The following is a 19523-nucleotide window of genomic DNA, read 5'->3' as shown; positions in this document are numbered from 1 at the left end:
TGCGCGATGCCAGTTGGGAGTTTTCTAAAAATTTTAATCTTTCAAGCGCAAAATTTGATTCTCGACACTGCACATCCTAGTCCAACAAAAGCAGAACAAGTTGTGAGCCATGTCAGATAGTGATTCTGAATATGACATTTCAAATGCGATTGCATCATTTAGAGAACAGGTTGGTCAATCAAACCTTGACGATGAGCCCGAGAACTTTGGCGCATCAATAGCAAAGAAAAAACCATCGGCTGCGAAAAAAAAATCTCGATTTGGAGACGATTCTGATTCTGATGATGAGGATTTTTTCAAAAACTTGCCTCGTCCTTCGTCAGGTGGTGTTAGTGTTGCTGGTAATGATGGCTCAAACAAAAAAAAAATTAACCCGGGCAAGTTCAATGCTCTTGGTCTTTCGACATTACTAGTCAAGAACGTTCATCGCAAGGGTTACAATACCCCGACTCCCATCCAGCGCAAAACCATTCCGCTTGTGCTTGACGGACTTGACGTTGTTGGCATGGCTCGGACCGGATCTGGCAAAACTGCCGCTTTTGTATTGCCAATGATTGACAAGCTCAAGGCTCATTCAGCTAAAGTCGGAGCCCGTGCCGTTATTCTTTCGCCATCTCGTGAATTGGCTCTTCAAACATTAAAAGTTGTTAAAGATTTTTCAAAGGGTACAGATCTCAAATGTGTTCTTCTTGTTGGTGGTGATAGTTTAGAAGAGCAGTTTAGCTGGATGATGGGTAACCCAGATATTATCATTGCAACTCCTGGCAGATTTCTTCATTTGAAGGTGGAAATGGATCTAGATTTAAGATCGGTTGAATATATTGTATTTGATGAAGCTGATCGGTTAGTTTTTTTTTTTTTTTTTTTTTTTTAAAACGGTATTTTCAAGGACTAACTTAATATTCTAGATTATTCGAACTTGGTTTTCAAACTCAGCTTTCTTCAATTTTAGCTAATCTTCCACCCACTCGACAGACGTTATTGTTTTCTGCAACTCTTCCAAAATCACTTGTTGAGTTTGCTCGAGCTGGCTTGACCGATCCAGTTCTTGTTCGATTAGATGCGGATACAAAAGTTTCAGACGAATTAGAATTATTTTTTTTTAGTATCAAATCAGCCGAACTTGACGGCTCATTAGTATGGCTATTAAGATCGGTTATTAACATGCCAATTGCTCAAGATATGCCGCGAAGGCTGCAAGGTTGGAAATCTGATTACTCAGATGCGGAAGACGAACATAACGGCAACAACGCAGACGACGATGATAAAAAAAAGCAGTTGAAGAAGAAAAAAAAGAAAGATTTTGTGACTAAAGGTAACGAAGCAACTTCACCACATGCAACCATTATTTTCACTCAGACAAAACATCATGTGGAATACGTCACATTTTTGCTTCGCGCGTTTGGGTACGCGGTCTCGTATATTTATGGTTCACTTGATCAACATGCACGACGCGACCAACTTGCTCAGTTCCGTGCAGGATACACATCCATCCTGGTAGTTACCGACGTTGCTGCTCGTGGTATTGATATTCCAATCTTGGCTAATGTGGTTAACTATGCGTTCCCCGGATCACCCAAGGTATTCGTGCATAGGGTCGGCCGTACCGCGCGAGCCGGTAAGCGTGGTCGTGCGTTTTCATTAATTAAGGAATCAGAGCTACCATATTTGCTTGATCTCGAATTATTTTTGGGCAAACCGTTACAAGTGCCTTCCCAACTACAAGGTAAAGCTCCAGAAGAGATTGATTTTACAAAATTAATGGCCATTGGAAGTTTCCCTCGTGATGAACTTGAACGATCTTGCGAAGATGTTCAGAACGCGTTGATAAAAGATTTTGATTTGCAATCAATGTTGCAAGTCGCAGTCAAAGGAGAGAAGCTTTATTTAAAGACTCGAGGTTCGGCTTCCAAAGAGAGCGTCAAACGTGCAAAAGAAGTAGCAGCCAGAGGGTGGGATTTACTTAACCCATTATTTAACAGTCATAAATTAGTTGAAAGAGAAACCATGCTTGAAAGGTTATCCAAGTTTAGACCATCAGAAACAATTTTTGAATTAACAAGAAAAGGTGGCGTTAATGCAGAATCAAGTGCTGGTTTAATGAAACGCAGACGCATTCAAGTTGCACCTATTCAGAAACATGCCAAAAAACAAACAGAAGAAGGCATGCTTAACCACGTGGAAGACGAATTGGCTGATGACGATATTAACGGAATCAACAACGACGAGGAGCAAGCGGTTGATTTGTCTTCTGCCAACGAAGACGAAGTCAAGCAAGCATTTCGAACCGTGCCCGAGTTAAACGGTAAGCGCAAGCGTGCTGAAATTAGTTCGACATCGACCAAAAAACAAAAATCGTCCTTTAGAGATGATAGTCATTATATTTCTCACTACGCGCCTAGCGAAATGGCTCAAGATCGAGGATTTGGCGTTAATATTGGGTCTACGTCGGTTACGTCTTTTATGGATGGTGCAGCATCGGCATCATTTGATCTAGTTAATGAAGACCCGTTGAAGCAAGGATCTGGAATCATTGGCAGTAACCGTACCAAGTTTACCAAATGGGATTCAAAGAAAAAGAAATACATAACCAGGAATGCTTTTGAAGAAGATGCGACTAAAGGTGGAAAGAAGGGCAAAATGATTCGAGGCGAGAACGGTGTCAGATTACCAGCTTCGTATAAATCAGGCCGGTTCGAGAGTTGGAAAGCTGCAAACAAGAAATCAAAATCATCATTCCGGGTGGGCGATTTTGAAAATGCGGCAGATAGCATGAATTTGCCCGGCAGAGGAGAAAAAAGATATCGTCATCAGACTCAGAAGCAACCGAAAGCTGCAGATAAATATAGAGATGATTTCCGAAATCGTCAAAAGAGGGTTAACGAAGCCAAGACAAGAAACGGTGGGTTTGGAGCACAAAGCGAGCTCAAATCCACGTTCGAAATTAGGAAAGCAAGAAATCTTAAGGACAAGAGAAGAGAAAAAAATGCAAGACCAAGTAGGAAAGGTAGAAAATAATTTATTGTACATGTTTTTGCTTTTGTATTTCTTTAAATTGTTTTTCAATATACTTTTGGACAAATGAGTTTAAATTTTTTTGCACATTTTATTACTGTACCCACTACCATTTGACTTTTTTTTTGTTTTTTTTTAACTTGCATGCATAGCAAATGCTAACAGCACTTTTCAATTTTTTGAACCGGGCAATTAAAAGTTGAAATATTACATCAGCAATCACGTAATAACGTTTAAAGCCTGCCCCTGAAAATTTTGATTTGCGGATGCCGATGCTGGTTGTTGTCAATAAACCAAAAAATATATATATTTTTTTTCTGGGTTTTTTCTTGAATAATTTGTGTAGATATATATTTAGACTAAGACAAATAGATAATAAAAAGAGAAAGAAAGAAAGGAAGAAAAAAAAAACAAAATAAAAGTGAAAGTTTACAATATGTTCGCATCAGATGAAGAAGATGGTGGTGGTGATGTTGATGTTCAATTATTTCAAGAACCGGAAGGTTATTATAAACCAGAAATTCCTCCATCGTTTGATTCATATGATCGAATTCCTAAACTTGTTAAACAGGGAGAGTAAGTTGATTTTTTTTTTTAAACTGCCTGGTGATTTTATTAATTGATTCAATAGGCCTTCAAGGATTACGCTTAGGTTAGTTGGCAAGTCACCATTATGGGGTCATTTATTATGGAATGCTTCAAAAGCTAGTGCCAATTATTTAGATCGTCATGGTGCGGAATTAATTTTAAACAAGAACGTGCTTGAAGTTGGTGCCGGTGCCGGATTGCCGTCGTTTATAAGTGGCATTAACGGCGCCAGCAAGGTCGTGATTACTGACTATCCGGAACCGGAATTACTTGAAAATATTCAGTACAATGTTGATCATGCACTCGGTGACTATGGCATTGGAGTATTTAACGTGGCAGGGTACGTATGGGGCGATGACGTGACCACAATCACGAAGCCATATCTGGATCAGGCAGCTGACGGGTTTGATTTAATAATCTTGTCCGACGTTGTGTTTAATCATTCCGAACATGACAAGTTATTAAAAACATGTACCAACGCATTATCACGTTCAAACAAGCAGGCCAAAATTTTTGTCGTGTTTACGCCTCACCGGCCTTGGTTGTTTGATCGAGACTTGCAATTTTTTGAACTTGCGAAATCGTCGTATGGATTCAAGGTTGAAAAATTATTTGAAGAAAAATGGAAGCCCATGTTTGAAGAAGATGAAGAAACAAAAGAATTACGGAGTATGGTATTTGGTTATTACTTGTATTTTTAAAAAAAAATGCAAAAAAATTGTTCGTTATATTCGAGAACACAAAGAGTCTCGTTTTAGTAATATGTACAAAAGAAGAAACAAAATAAATAAAATCAATCAAAGCATCGCAAATGTCATAAATATCGTTCATACATAATCGTAAATCATTAAAAAAAAAAAAAATGCAAGTACCCAAAAACAGAATCAAAATTTTTTTTTGTTTCCCCAAACTACCGGCCCTTAAATAATTTTAACCAAAATGTTGAACTTTTAAAAAAAAAAATTCAATTCTAAAATCCATTTCTGCGCCTATGGTTATGATGACGATGACGATGACGAGTGACTGAGGATTGTCGCTTAACCTTTGATGAAGTGGCGGTTCCAAATATTCTAGCCACGTCATCCTCGGTATCACAAGTAACGATAACAAGTTGCTCGTCACCATTAGGTAAGGCAGTGCAAATCGTGTCCAATGGGCATTCGAACGTGATCCAAACCGAATTGTCGCACTTGGCAAACTTGCCCTGCACGCATGCGATTGCGCCCTGAGAGCAAGCAGCAGTCGAGGTTATGGTCTTGAAATATTCATTTTGGCATGCCGCATATGCCGTGCCGGTTAACGCAGAGCAATCCGGCACGTTAGTATTGGAATCATCATTAACCACAGTCACGTTTGAGTCGGTAATGGATGACGAAGCCGCGGCAGCTTGCGAGGTCGATGTGGTGAATGAGGCAGCGGCCACCACGCTGGACACAAGTGTAGATAACACCGGCGCTGGCGATGACGTGAATGCGACGTGTGGAACGGTTGAGTAATATGTGACGGTTTGGTATTGAAATTCAGTCGCGGTCACGAAATAGCTGTTTTGGATGGTAACAGTCGATGTCCAGGGGTCGAGCGACGTAGATGATGCCGATACTGACGAGGACGAAAACGAAGACGAGGAAGAAGTAAAACCTGCAGCTTCAGCAATCACGGCAGTAGTAGGATTCAAAATTGGAGTCGAAACCTGAACTGGTGCGGTAGTTGGCACGATAACGGATGCCAGTGATGTGGTCCAACCAGCTTGTTGCGTGGGTTGAGCAGATGACGGAGTCGCAACAGGAACGTCGGTGACTACAGACGCAGCAACAGCAACAGCCACGGCCGAAGTTGGAACTGCAGTCACGTAAAGATTTTGGAATCCAAAAGATGATGTACCACCGATTGAGGTAATAGACTCAACGGTTGCAGCAGCAGCAGCTGCTGCTGCTGCAGTGACAGTTGAAGTAACAGCATCCGCATCGGCAACAAACCCACCGCCTAATGAGCTCGAAACTTGAGTGTTTGAAGATGAAGTAGATGACGAAGATGAAATTCCGGCCAACACAGACTTAATATCGGTAATGAAATTGTTTGCATCAACCTGATTAGTGAACGCTTGAGATGCATCCCAAATCATGACGCCTCCCAAGTTAGACTTGTCAGTAATTGCACCAATCAATGTTCCCAACACATCAGGCGTCACGTAGCCGGAACCAGCAGCCGAACTCGATCCAGGAACGCCAACGTATAACTTTACATTTTTATTTTGTGACGTGGAATCAACCCAGGCTTGCCAATCAGAGTCATAATTAAATTGGGCCTGATTATTAACGCCACAGTAGTTGTTGTAAAACTGAATAAACACGAAATCAAAATAAGCGTTATCCAACGCGTCGCCAACCGATGCATCAGGGAACGGGCATTGCGGGGCAGCTGATACGTAGTAAGTACCAGAGGATGAGGCATAGTATTGACGTAATTTGGTAACCAGCGCAGCATAACCGATCGAATTGCCGTTTTCAATATCCAAATCGAATCCGTCCACGACCGAGTCACCAAACGGACGGTTAACCGAAGCCGACGTGTCTGCGCCGAACGTTTGCCAAAGCGTTGTGGCAAACGATTCTGCTTCCGAATCAGACGTGAAACCGTATGATCCCGCAGCACCACCAAGCGAAAGCAAAACTTTCTTTCCAGCATTTTGGCAGGTTTTAATGTCTTGTCTGTTCAAAGATATTAGACCACAACAGGGAAATCATATACATGTATAGGAACATACGCAATTTGATCACATTGAAGTAAATCAGTTCCAGAAAATGTGCTAGTACAAGCACTGGCAAAATTAACAACCGGCGAATTATCGGATCCGAAAAAAGTAGTCAAAAATGAAAGCACCACGATGTCGACATTATCGCTTGCACAGTAATAAGCCAATGACTCCTGAGAACCAGCAGAAGCTTGACCCCAATATACAACCACGTTATCAGATGACGAATCTGAATAAGCAGCAACCCAATGAGTAAGTGAAAGTAATAATGAAAAGAATGTGAGCAAAAACAGCCTCATGATTTGAATTGGGTCGGTTTTTGATGATTTAAGAATACTATGCAATCTGCAGGAACGGCAAACCAAAAAAAAAAAAAAGACCGAGCGAATGCGTTTGACTACAACCGAACAAATAGAAAATAATCAAAGCAAAGGGACCTTGGGCCCCTTTTAACAAAATAGGTCCGAACGGCTTTGAACATGATTCGAAATAAGACAGGGGGTTTGAGCAAGTAACCGGTTAATCGTGAGAAATTATTTTTATGGTTCGAAGCAGGGGTTGTAACGCGATCCCGTAAGTGGGTAGTAAAACATTCCAACCACCGCGTCAAGGGGGTCAAAGCAGAACTCAAATGGACTGACTCTTGTGTTTTTTTTTATTCAGCTACTCCGGTCGCAACACGGACAAGCGTTTGAAATTTTTTAAAATTAAAAGCGTGTCAATTAATTCCATTTGTTTGTAAAACAGAAAACCAAGTTGGATTTTGAATCAGTTTTGGCCCCAGTGAAACGGGAAACGTGACAGGGGCAAAAAAAAAAAAAACGTTTAACTTTGATTGAATTTACACATTTTTGAGTTCAGTATATTAAAGCGGCTAAAAGCAGTGTAAGAAATGAGTCGGTTTGTTTTCGTTTTGACACGTTCATGTTGTGCGTCGCGCGTCGCGTGGCGCGTTGTGACGTACAAACGCGCACGCGCAAGAAACGCGTAACGAACGCGTTATGTTTATGAGCGTGACTACAACTTAGCTGTTAGGCATGAGCCTGGGAAAGATAAACCGATTGCTTTAAATGAATCGATGCCTGCGTTCCTCCGCCTGATTGGATGAAAGCGGTCTATAATGACAGAACTGTTGAAAATCGCCCGTCAAACCGATGACAAATGCTCACAGTAGTGCTATACTGATTATCTGCATGTATCTCATACGGTACGACAAGTCCATGGTACGATTGCCACATACGTTGATTTCCGGCCTACGCTAGATTTTTTCCAATTTTAAAATTCATGCCCCTTTTATAACGTCCAATACAAGGGACACTCACACGCGACGTAGCTGAGGTGAAAGCCAGAAAAATGTCTTTTTAACAACCGTTTTCACATTATTATCTATTTGTACGTAATATATATTATTCTTACTATAGTCTACCTGGACTATCGCCCGGCTTTATATGAGTACTCATATGCACGATCAAAGGAATCAAAACCGGCCCCGTCGAAGGCGAGTAGTTCGCTAAGGTCTTTAAATACATGATGCAGCATGAACTTGGCACGGCAATATTTCATATAATCGGGGTCGGTAGGCGTTGACGAGTAGCGCGGACAGAAACGGATGACATGTTTCGGGCCAGTGTATGGTCTGTAACTGTATATGCTGTACTGTTCAACCAACTCCAACAGAGTCATCCCCGCTTTTTCAGGCCGTATCGCCGGACGCAAGACTTTCCACCACGAAGCCAGGCAGTATCAAGATCAGCTTCTTAAAAGTCGATGGGCTTGGCCTGGGCCTCGAATGGACGGCAATCAAGGGTCAAACGAACGCCAAGCAAGATATGACAGGCCTCCTGGGCAGACACATCACGCTGACCGGGGTTCTTGCGGACAGCAGACAAAGCCGGATCATTGGGGTTAAGGGGATCGCTAAACTTGGATACTATTTCTTTAACATGGGCCGACTGCTTCTCGGGCTTGGAAACAGTACTTGACGAGATAGTTTAAGAGGGCCTGCATGCTGATACTGGGCTGAATATCAAAGTGGGACCATCCAAGCGAAAATAATGGCTGTGTTATGCGGCTACACCAATTCGTTATACCGTTTCGCTGCAAACCGACCCCGACCCTTGATAGACTTGTTGACGGAAGCATGGTCGGCCACAGGGCGCGGATAGCCAGACCGTCACTCGTTGGTCTGGGGGTTCGTTCGCGAGCAGTACGGCTTGTGGAGACATGTAGGCCGAGTTGTGAACCATGTGAAACGGCAGTGAGACTGGTTTCTAGCGTCTGCAGGACGACTCGGATTCGGGTTGTTCCGCGGTGATGACCTGAGACCCGGTACTTAGAAAACGCGGCCCTGGACTCGTTTGATGAAATGTTCATAGGCGGAGCACCCCTCGACCTAGAGAATGTAACGGCGACGGCGGAACGATAACGAGACAATAGAATAAAACGATACGAGAGCACGACACGGTAAGTAATGAACAACAGTTTATGAACGATAAACAAATAACTTATTACTTGACGACAAAACAAATGAACAAACAACCATTCTTATATTTCTTTACTCCTCCACTTCTCCATTCCTCCGTTCCACTTTGCCACTTGCCCACGTGTACGCCCAATGTGAGTCATTTCATGCATTTTTGGCTCATGCATGGTGATGTCATGACTTGGCCTAAAGTCGGCAATAGTTTCCATGTTTGTTACAGAGAATGCAATCGACGTGAGCACTGCAGCGAGACTGCCACTCGTACCGATAGTAAAAGAGCTTAACGTTAAGCAGGGGCGTTAAGACCTTTTCCAGTACCAGTTTCCAGCGTATTGCAGAAAGGACCCGTGCCTTGAATATTATTGGCCTGCTTATATACATTTCGCAGCAGAGGGTCCTCAGACTGCAACGGCAGACGCTTGACCAGAACCTCGGCGTCGAGGGCAACAACATCTGGGTGCGACCGTAGCCAATAACGACTACCACTGAACGCCATGGATCAAAGCCGGAGGTTGTAGAGGGCAAATCGCCATCGCGGATGACGACCGAATCTGCCGCCCTTATATCGCATCGCATGCACAGCATGCTCCGGCGTCGTGACTGTGATATCGCGACACTCCTTCAAGTCAGCAGCACCGGTTGAATAGCAAAGCAGGGAATGCCGCAGAGAGGAGGCGCGTCGATCTGCCGAGGACATTCAGCGGTTGCGATCGTATAAAGGGCACGTGAACAACAACACCTGCGCAAAAGCTCTTCAAGACGCTCAGTCTCATCCGCACGTAGATTAAAAACAACAGATTGCGAGGCAAAAACTGACGGGTGTCAGGATCGTCACTTACACTCGTGGCCGTAAGCAGAGCGTCATCGACTTCATTGGTCAGCACAATTGGGACAGCAGAAAAAAAATCACCACCATCCTGCTGAGTCAGGTTGAGAAGGAACTCTAGGTGCATCTGCAGGGGTGAAGGTAAAGTCGAGACTGCGGGGTGCGACACCCGGAAAAAGTAAAAGGAGAATAACAAATTATTATTTTTATCATCATCATCATCATCATCATCATCATTACTTGCAATATTTCCAGTGTGTAATCACAGTGATGGCCAAAGCCCATGTAGGTGATGAAAATAAGGTGTTGCAATCCATTTCAGACTGAACCATCTAAAAAATGAACCTCATTATTATATATTATCCAGCTTTCCTACTTTATGCACAGTCATGTACCGCCAAATATGTTACGTGGTCACGTATTCATGCGCAACCAGATAATGTCTTCCAATGCGCCTAACTAGAAATTATCTAATCCAATGACTTGCAGATTGCACGTTGTCCCAACTCGAGTAGCACATACATGTACAAAGATGTCGCAGATTTGTTATTCAATTGGTATAAATCGCTAGAACTGTTTCGATAATTTTGAGATTTTTGCTCGATACCGTCGACCGTATCGTGTAAAAATTATCGGCCACGTTAAATCAAGCCGGTCGACGATATCGCATCATCAAACCCATCATGACCAGCCAACATAGAACAGCCAGCCCTATTAAAAATTTCTCGGTTTAAAACAATAAAATTTTAAAAAAATAACATTTTTTTTTTTTTTTTTTTTAGCAAGAGCCAGATTGCCTTAGCAAAAAGTGATATTGAATGTTTTATGTTTTTTGTCTTGTCGCGTTGTTTTCACGTTTTGCTCCCAGACAAAACGAAAACGCGCACAATGCTTTCTTTCTTGTCGGGCATCCTAAGTTTAGTTCACATTACGTTCACACAGTCACATACCAGCAGCGTGATCTTACATTAAACTAAATAGCCGTGGCAAAAATATTCATGCTTTCTGTCACTTCGGGCTGCGGCTTTGGCTTTGGATGTAATGCTACGTCTACTTCATAACGTGGCCGTCCTTCCTCGAATATGCAACTGAGTAACTTTCCGTCGCAGATCAAACAGCTCTTTGTCCAAATTATTATGGTCAAATGTGTTTCAAACTCCTATTTTGCCTGAAAGAATGGAAGCGGCCAAATGCGCTCCATTCAGCAAGTCGGAGACAGTACGTCACGCACCTTGCTTTATTCTGTAATTATCTATAACTAACTCATTTGTTTTAGAATAAAACAGAAAAACAGCCATTTGCAATGCAAAAAGCGAATGCTGTCTAATTTGGACAAAGAGCTGTTTGATCTGCGACGGAGAGCTACTCAGTTGCCATATGAGAGAAGCACGGGTTACGTTATGAAGTAGACATGGCATTACATCCAAAGCCAAAGCCGCAGCCCGAAGTGACAGAAAGCATGAATATATTTGCCACGGCTATTTATTTGGCTCTTCAACTCATTCAAACATGTAATGGCATTCGTCCATGTCGTGATTAACATTAAATAACTTGTTACGAGTTGACGAAATCGTACGTAATCATTGCAGAGAAAGCATGGCTTTTCCATGTGAGGAGTGGGCCAGCAAATGGGAAGATTACGAATGTGAAATTTGCAAGAAAAAATGTCGAGATTCGTCAAACACGTGAAGACATGTTTACCATTGTTGCAAAAACCAACCATGGTTAGCATTGGGGTTTTGCCATTGTTCGCTGATTGCATCGAAGATCCTTGCAATCCCTCACGGACACGAGGAGCCGCGATTGCAACAACAACAACAACAATAGAACAATAACGATTCTCTATCATATGATAGCGTGGTCGAAGCAAAACAATTTGGATTTGATTGATTTATTGCGTGAATGCGATCGGACGTACAAGAAGTTTTGTGCGTTCGGACGGGTCTACATGTGATAGATTAGATGTGTTTTTGGCGCGAATAGAACCCCGACTTAATGGATTGCCGCCGTTTAGTTAGAGAGTTTTGTGCTGAACGACATGGCATATTATGATTGCATTTCATTGTGGGATTACTTACACCACGATGTTGTTTTAGATATGTACGTGACCCCGTCTGTTGTGGTAATTTAAAATAGAGACTAGACAATGGATGCAAAAGTGGGGTGATTTTAGAAAGTTCAGCCATTTATTAAAACAATGGCGGGCCCGGGTCAAGATTTTCGCTCAAAATTACCAGTTGCGGTGAATGCGCAAAGTGATTTTCGGGTCAGGGTGTACAGCTCAAGAGATGCCAGGATTTCACAGCGTGTCTGCTGATTATGAGACGGATCATATTATCTCGAATCAAGCTCTCAATCATGCACCCGCCGAACTTAACCGATTCAAGACTGGCAATGTTACCCTCCCAGTCCTGGTGAGGTTATTAAAAACGACTACTTGCCGTCGCCGTTGTTTCTCGAGGTTTTGGCATCCCGAACGTGACCGGCATGATGGATTACTGTATACCGTTAATTCACAGAAACTTTCAAGCCAATCATGAGATTGCTGTCAGGATGGCCAAATTGCGGCAACATGGGCAAAAAAATAGATGCATGTGTTTTGACGTCGAACACAAGTGCTTCTACACGTTTTCGCCTTCATCATGTGGTGTTTTGAGCGCGTGCATGCTCACCAACCAAGCACACTCTGCCAACTCGGCTTGTTTGACCCGCAACGTTGCACATCGGGCAAGCATCTTATTAATTTTTGACAGCATTTTAGATCAGCAAATCTATCTTGCACGCCCATCTCTCGAAACATAATGAGTATTGATTGTCAAAATTGCTTGCCTTTTTTTGTGCAAACAAAAAATTTGTCTGAAAAAAACGCAATTGATGACTGGTTATTATCTTGCGATGTTGTCAGTTTTTTTTTTAAAAAGAGTCAAGCCAGACATGAAACGGGCCAAAACAAAACTTTCAAGGATAATTTATACCAAAACCGGGTTTCAATTCTGCAAATCAACTTTTGGGCTTTTCGTCGGCCCGGACACTTCAAATTTTAGTTTATATTTTTTTTTTAAATTTTTGATATACCCTTGGCGTTCGCGCGTTGTTTATATTTCTGTGTGTGATTAAAGTAAGTTTGAACGAACCTCGTTCTATTAATCGTATTTTTTTTTTAAAAGTAATCAAATCATCAACCAAAAAACTCATAAAAGCAAGAAAAAAAAAGCATGAAATAAAAGACATGATCAACCTCGACTCCCTCAACCCATAATACACATTGCCTTTTCCATATTACAACCAACACTCCTTGTCGCCTTGTGTTCCAATTGCCTGATTTTTTTTTTACTAAATAATCCCCGTAAAAATACAAATACAAATACAAAAAAGAAAAAAAAAAAATAAAAAATTCAAACTTTAGAAGACACCTTGGTTTTCTGTTCCGTAAGCCAACTCATGGCATCCCATTTGGACGCAGTAACTAATGGCTCATGAACAGGTGATAATGATGATACCTTGGACTTGAGATTTAATGATGATGATGATGATGATGAAGATGATGATGATGATGATGATGATGTTGCTGTTTTTGCTGTTACTTGTCCCTGCTGGTCGTGATTGATACTAGGCGGCGTGATTGATTCAGCCGTGGATTCGCTACTTGAAAATAAATCTTCCCACCACATGTTCCATGAATCATCATTGTTAGCTGACGTGGTAGAAGTGCTAGCCACACTGGGCGCGCTGTGCGTGCTAGCGATGGATGAACAGCAAGCCTGCTGCTGCTGCTGTTGATGATGATGATCTGGAGAAACGGCGGCTTGCGGTGGCGTTTTTATGGCGGCGTCGTAATTCCCATTAATTGATAATGCCCTGTAAATCTCTGCCGAGGTATTGCTAAACAAGTCCGAAACGGTCGCCATCACGTCTGAAGTTGCCATCGGAACGCTGGCCGTGCTCTTACTGTTGGCACAATGGGAATGATGATCATCATGATGATTGTGGATTGGTCCCACGCTTCTGTCCATCAAAGCAAACAACGATTCCAGTTCCGTGTCATGATGTTCGGACAAGTCAGCACCGCAAACGGTGGCACGTCGAGATGATGACAACACGGAAGAATTTCGATATTGCAATTGCTGGTGTTGTGCGATTGCCCATTGCAAAACGTCGCTATCGGGCGATTGAACGCATGATGCCGGCATGTGTGGAATCATCATGGCTGCCCGGGTTTCATCTTCCTTTTTGATTGTGACGTTAGCGGTTTGTTGTTGATGTTGTTGTTGTTGGTCTGGCTTATCCAAGTTATTCACAACAGACGATTCCATTTCAAGAACCGAATAACAAATTTTTTCAAACACTTTGTAATCACTCAGCGGAACTCCCGGACGACCATCAATCCTGTCAAGACACTTGCGAATAATAGCCCGAGTGTCCCGGACAAGCCCGCCTGTCTTGGGGTAATCCATGCCGTTAAACAATACCAACAAGCCGCAATCCAACACACACTTGGCCTCGTTCAAGCACATGGTCCATGAAATGGCATGAGATTTCATATGACTTGATAACCAAATAATATTTTTGGCCGAATCAATGGCGGCCAAGATGGATGCCGAACTTTTTGTCCTGTCTTGATCCGTGGTTGGCATGACGGGCCGATGAATTTGAATTCGGGCTAGGTGATAAACCAAAAAAAGTAACGGAGCCCGGGCATGCAAATTTGCAGAATTCACATGAGGTGATCCATTAACCAAATCAAATTTTAAATGTGGTGCCAATTCTTTCCTCCAATCGTCTAGCTTGTCTTCAAGTTCAAACACGGTACGGTACGGACGACAAGGTGACGTGATTGGAGCATAAATGTCATCAATCACGCATGTCAGCACGCGACTAAACTTGAATAATGCTAACGAAGCCGACAATTTTGTAAAAGAACCAGGTGGCACGGCAAGAATGGCGGTTTCGGTCAAAAATTCGTCATCCACGTCGGCGGGATAAGCACAAGTAATGTGGTCATCACGAATGATTGAGGGCAATCCCATTACCATGGACGAAAAACGGTCCAACACGTACACGATCCAAAACAACCTGAGCCTCATTTCGTTTTCAAGAATGCTGTTGATCGACACTAAACTCCTGTGTGACCGGTTCAATCCAAGACGAAGCGCCATGCCGGTAGACTGCATTTTAAACTGCCACATGTCAGAATACTGGCCGGCGCAAAACATGTCAAGTTCGGCCAGCACGATTGATTGCAATGTTGTGAGTGAATTGCGATGCTGGATGGTGGATAACAATCGCCTCCAATGTCGCTCGTAGGCAGGATGAGCATCAGTAGCGCCAGATATTAGCAAGTGACGAGAGGCAATATCAAGCACGAGATAGAGTTGAACGAGAAATTCTTCCCTGCCCAGCAAGGTTGAAGCATTAAACGCCTTTTCGTAATCAGTCATGAACGTTGGCATGTGTAAAATTGGGAACAACGGATGCCAATCCTTGAAAAAAAAATTTACCAATTGGTCGGTGAGAAACCTTGGAGGGAGTGCAGGTAAAGATGGTGACGATGATGATGACGATGATGGCATGTCAAAATAATATCGAGGCAAGGCCGATGATAAGTCAACAGTTTTGTAGAGGCTGCCAGCAAGCGAGGCAAGCGAGGCAAGCGAGGCAAGCGAGCCAGGTTTTGATGAAATCTTGTCTTGAAAAATCTCGACAAACGCGCGACCTGACGACGCGCCTTCAAACGTGCCATCAATGTTAAGCTTGCGTAGTTCGTGAACGGTAAAAGTTTCGTTATCATCAGAATCACATTCGATATTATGGAATCTGATTGGTGATGGCTCCCTCGACCGATGACGATGCAGGCGCTTGCGATTAGAAGAGTACACGGTTAACGGAGCAGCCGGAGCGGATGGTGATAATGAATCGACCCGGGACAAGAGCTCCATTTTATCATCTTGAATGTCAAGCTGGTCCTTTAGTTTTTTGTTTTCGTCTTCAAGTTGCCTGATGTGGTCTTCAAGTGATTCAGTATAACCACGAGGATAAGCTCGTCGAGAGAGCTTATCCGAAGTTTTGCATTCAAACCCAACATTTTGACATTGCGTGCAGCAAGGACGTTTGCCATCGCATCGAATCTAAAAAAAATGATTAGACAAATTGTAAAATAAATTGTCTTTATCTTGAACAAACTGCGTACTTTTTTACTGCGACACCTATAAAAAATTTGCATGTTAGTTTTTAAAGTTGTGTTGTATATGTATATATGTATATATGTATGTGCATACCGATCACAGGCCTGAGCGATGCGGCCAATTTGTGAACCGGGTGGCTTTATCATTTTCCTGAACAACAAAATCAAGGGTTAGCGGCATTCGGAAGCGGTGCAGAGCATTGATGAACGCAAAAGAACTCACCAAGCTTGCGCGCCGTCAGGCATGATTACGAATATTCTTAAAAAAAAAAAATAAAGTATGCAAAATTCGAAAAATACCAAATACAAAAACCGTAGTTATTTAATCTGTGGTCGGGCGTTGGTTCTTGAAGTAAACCAGTGCCAAATGGTCAAAACAGTGAATGCATGCAATATATATATATATGTACATGGAACGAATATGAAAAGACGCCCCGCCGCCTCCGCCAAAAAAAGAAAAAAAAGCAAAAGTCTGGGGAATTGCACTTTTACGTAATCGGAGCCAGTTTGATTCGCTGCCCCCAAAAAAAAGCATCGGCGGCGTCGATCCGCTAGGCCGCCCCGCCGACACTTGTTATGTAATACACACACGCCCCCCTGCCGGTTCCGTTCGTGCAACCACCACGTACAAACAAGATACGCCACCTTCATGCTACTCGAGCTACTATCATCCATTAACCACATGCACATGTTATCGCTCGTTCATGTAATTTGTCGTCGTTGTCGTCGTCGTTGTCGTGTGCCCTTGCGGAACCCTCCGCGCCATCTGGGGTGTGGGGTAACAGCCCAAACTTTACTTTGAGTTAGAGTTTGATTATGTCCGATAACTCTATTCGCCAGGCCAAATGCGTGGCTCACGTGACAGCTGGCATTGACTAAACACTACAACATGGCAGCTGATGACTTGGCTCGGCGATAACGACGGCCAAGCTTATAGTATTACATAACGTATTATTTGTACAATGCGGAGAACCAAGCAAGTCACGGCTAGCGAATGTCGGTTCCTGGCTCGTCATGATCGTCAACTGATGATCCGTGGCCGCGCAGGTACACCTGCACGGTGGCAGACTGCACCAGCTCGTCCCGCTGCCGGTCGAGTTCACGCCCGACCGTGTTCAACACGTGCGCCTCGCGTTGCCGCAACCTCAGCACCACGTCGTCGTCGTCATCATCATCATCGCGGTATCCCGCTTCCACATCAACCGCCTCAGCACGGGCGAGCCGGTCCAGCCAAACGTCAATCATGTTCCGCACAATCACGACCCGGCGCAACTCGTACACGTCCGCCATTTGCGCCTGCAAGCTGTGCCTGACCGCGCGCACCAGGTCTGCGCCGGTCGCGTGCACGGCCGTCGTGCCGGCCACGACAACTTCAACCGTGCGCGTGCCATCAACGTCCTGCGCAACCTGCACCCGCACGCCGTCTTCCTCGGTGGCGGCAAGCAGCCACGTAAACTCGCATTCCCATGATGCCCGTCCCTGGTCATCAACACCTAGCTCAATCAATGCGCGCTTGCCGTACGCCCGTTCCTTAACCTTGCCCACAACGTCATCGTCATCAAGCACGACCCGTGTCCGGATCGAATCATGCTCCGGCTCAGGTTCCACGAATCCGTAGTTGAACAAAATCTCCCCCGTGCTCCGGTCACGGCCATACGAAATCTTAATTTCTTGACCACTTTCGATCGAGCTCGAAACAAGTTCAAGCCGCACGTCTTGGTTTGTGATTTCATACTTTGCCGTCACGTCGGCCGTGTTGGTCGCATGATTGGCAAAATCAATCACGGGCACGACACCGACCGCAACTGACTCGCTAGTCTCAGACACCAAAACCTGCATCGATCGTGACGACACGATAAAATCAGCCACCACGTATTCTTCAAACCTGACATGCTCGCCAAAACTGTCTTCAAACACTTGTTGAAACCGATCAAACTCTTCAGCCAACACGGTACGCTTAGCAACCACGGCTTCATAAATCGACGTCCCGTACAACCTGGCAATTTTTTCATCCGACCATGCCACCGGCGTCGTGGCAATTCGCGGCAGCCCCGCAAAATATGGTGCAAACACTGCCTGCGGGCCGGCTCCTCGCACCGGATTGGCAAACTCATGCAACCCAAACACGAAAAACCTGACGATTTTCTCTCGCCCGCTTAAGCCGCTAATATCAATCAATCGATTAAAACTCGTACTGTACGCTAACCCATAATCCGTCACCATCTCAGCACTGATGATCATGTTTCGCGGTACCGAAATCAACGTCACCGGTTCTTCATCCTCATCCTGCTGCTTTTCACTAATCTCAATCCGATCGTTGGCGAAAATCCCCAATCCTGAATTTTCTGACTGTTTTATTGCCACTGAATTAATTATGATTCCATTGGTTTTTGCCCATAATTGTAAATTAGTTGCAAAATCTGTTGCCATTGTTTAAATTCCCCCGACTTCAATACAAAAATCGCGCTTATGCCCCCGTCCAAAGGTTTCGGATAAATTGAAATAATACCTTTAACTGACAATTCCGGGTAACAAAATTGCGGGAACGGGTTTCCAAATTTCATGACGATCAATCAACTGAATCTATTACCAAATTAAAACATCTCTCGTTTATCGAGTCACTACAACTACAATTTTTTTTTAATAATACAATTTATTCAACAAACAAACAAACCTTCAGAATATTTCACTAAAACACACATCAACAACGCCACAACATTAAAAAAATCAAAATAAAAATGCAGGGTTTCTCTCTGGAGGGGATTCCACGGAGGAACAAAAATGATATTTAAAAAAAAACACAAAAACAGAAATAGAAATAGAAACAGAAACATAAGGTATATAAAAAATAAAAAAAACAATAAACTAAATTTTGAGGTTTTCTCAATGCGGCCGCAATTTCATTACTTTGCACATCACCGCACGGGTAATTAATTCTGCGCGCATCTTGGCCGGCCGCATTATTATAATAATCCATCTCTGAACTTTCTAAATCACCCCACTGTTGCATCCATTTTCTAGTCTCTATTTTAAATTGCCACAACAGACGGGTCACGTACATGTCCAAAACGAGTCCAAGGTGTGCTTAATCCCAACCCCGACTCCGAAAGTGAGACCGGCGGGCACGCTCGGGTAATATAAAATGGCATTTTGTGCGAGTTGGCAAACTGGCTGGGAGCAAAACGTGTAAACAAACCACGCAACAACGCAATAAACAAACATTCAACAATGCCGCTCATGGCAATTGTGCCAAGCTGGCTCTTGTCAATTCTCATTCCATTAATATCAAATAGAAGAAGATGGACGTTAATTGAGTCACCGTGTGGTGGTGGACATGATGCTATATGAATAAAGAAATTGTGTAATAGCGTAGGGGAATTTGCAGCCTTTTAATTGTAATTTATTTATATAGATGAATACAATAACTGTATGCCAAACCAGTTAGTCTTAATTAGGATGACGAACTGAGCATACTAGGGAAACGTTCCTTTTACAGGTATTTCTTTACGAACTTGGACGGGAAACAACTACGATTACTGCGTTCACCTAAAACGTATATCATTCAACGTCTCATCCGCTAGCTAACATTTATTGATTTGCAAAATTAATTAATAATTTTATCTATTCAATATTGATTGCCAGTCAGTTTTTTTTTTTTCTTTTCTAAAAAAATAGCTTT

The 19523-nt window shown here is 43.2% G+C and overlaps 5 protein-coding genes across 5 annotated transcripts; 2 read left to right on the top strand and 3 right to left on the bottom strand.

The window, feature by feature from the left end:
• The first annotated feature begins 38 nt into the window (after positions 1-38).
• On the top strand, positions 39-3091 carry V1514DRAFT_354133 (P-loop containing nucleoside triphosphate hydrolase protein). Its single transcript, XM_066929578.1, has 2 exons — positions 39-843; positions 909-3091. Exons 1-2 carry the CDS (start codon positions 110-112, stop codon positions 3016-3018), a joined length of 2844 nt encoding a protein of 947 aa, XP_066781508.1. The 5' UTR covers positions 39-109; the 3' UTR covers positions 3019-3091.
• Positions 3092-3314: 223 nt separating this feature from the next.
• V1514DRAFT_336354 (uncharacterized protein) lies at positions 3315-4415 on the top strand. Its single transcript, XM_066928522.1, has 2 exons — positions 3315-3591; positions 3647-4415. The coding sequence occupies exons 1-2, from the start codon at positions 3452-3454 to the stop codon at positions 4302-4304; spliced, it is 798 nt and encodes a 265-aa protein (XP_066781507.1). The 5' UTR covers positions 3315-3451; the 3' UTR covers positions 4305-4415.
• Positions 4416-5368: 953 nt separating this feature from the next.
• Positions 5369-6654, bottom strand: V1514DRAFT_284873 (glycoside hydrolase superfamily; the record flags this gene model as incomplete). The annotated part of the gene is made up of 3 exons (XM_066925153.1): positions 5369-5529; positions 5584-6311; positions 6368-6654. Coding segments are annotated over 3 exons (1176 nt in total), but the record flags the coding sequence as incomplete, so codon positions are not given.
• A 6322-nt stretch (positions 6655-12976) lies between these two features.
• On the bottom strand, positions 12977-16460 carry V1514DRAFT_166105 (fungal-specific transcription factor domain-containing protein). The gene is made up of 4 exons (XM_066924548.1): positions 16068-16460; positions 15939-15995; positions 15851-15866; positions 12977-15788 (listed from the first exon to the last, which is right to left on the bottom strand). The coding sequence occupies exons 1-4, from the start codon at positions 16088-16090 to the stop codon at positions 13059-13061; spliced, it is 2826 nt and encodes a 941-aa protein (XP_066781505.1). The 5' UTR covers positions 16091-16460; the 3' UTR covers positions 12977-13058.
• Positions 16461-18313, bottom strand: V1514DRAFT_166104 (uncharacterized protein). Its single transcript, XM_066924547.1, has one exon. It carries the CDS (start codon positions 18272-18274, stop codon positions 16832-16834), a length of 1443 nt encoding a protein of 480 aa, XP_066781504.1. The 5' UTR covers positions 18275-18313; the 3' UTR covers positions 16461-16831.
• Positions 18314-19523: the final 1210 nt, after the last annotated feature.

Source organism: Lipomyces japonicus, assembly GCF_038497905.1.
Source record: "Lipomyces japonicus strain CBS 7319 unplaced genomic scaffold V1514scaffold_48, whole genome shotgun sequence".
Taxonomy (NCBI): Eukaryota; Fungi; Ascomycota; class Lipomycetes; order Lipomycetales; family Lipomycetaceae; genus Lipomyces; species Lipomyces japonicus.
This window is presented reverse-complemented; position numbering and strand designations above follow the sequence as displayed.

Bases quoted from the DNA above. Each gene is read 5' to 3' on its own strand.
- V1514DRAFT_354133 (XM_066929578.1), top strand. From the start codon at position 110: ATGTCAGATAGTGATTCTGAATATGACATTTCAAATGCGATTGCATCA. The intron at 844-908 runs GTTAGTTTTTTT...TTAATATTCTAG, and splicing joins GTATTTGATGAAGCTGATCG to ATTATTCGAACTTGGTTTTC.
- V1514DRAFT_166104 (XM_066924547.1), bottom strand. From the start codon at position 18,274: ATGGCAACAGATTTTGCAACTAATTTACAATTATGGGCAAAAACCAAT.
- V1514DRAFT_336354 (XM_066928522.1), top strand. From the start codon at position 3,452: ATGTTCGCATCAGATGAAGAAGATGGTGGTGGTGATGTTGATGTTCAA. The intron at 3,592-3,646 runs GTAAGTTGATTT...TTGATTCAATAG, and splicing joins AAACTTGTTAAACAGGGAGA to GCCTTCAAGGATTACGCTTA.
- V1514DRAFT_166105 (XM_066924548.1), bottom strand. From the start codon at position 16,090: ATGCCTGACGGCGCGCAAGCTTG. The intron at 15,996-16,067 runs GTGAGTTCTTTT...TTTGTTGTTCAG, and splicing joins CCTGACGGCGCGCAAGCTTG to GAAAATGATAAAGCCACCCG.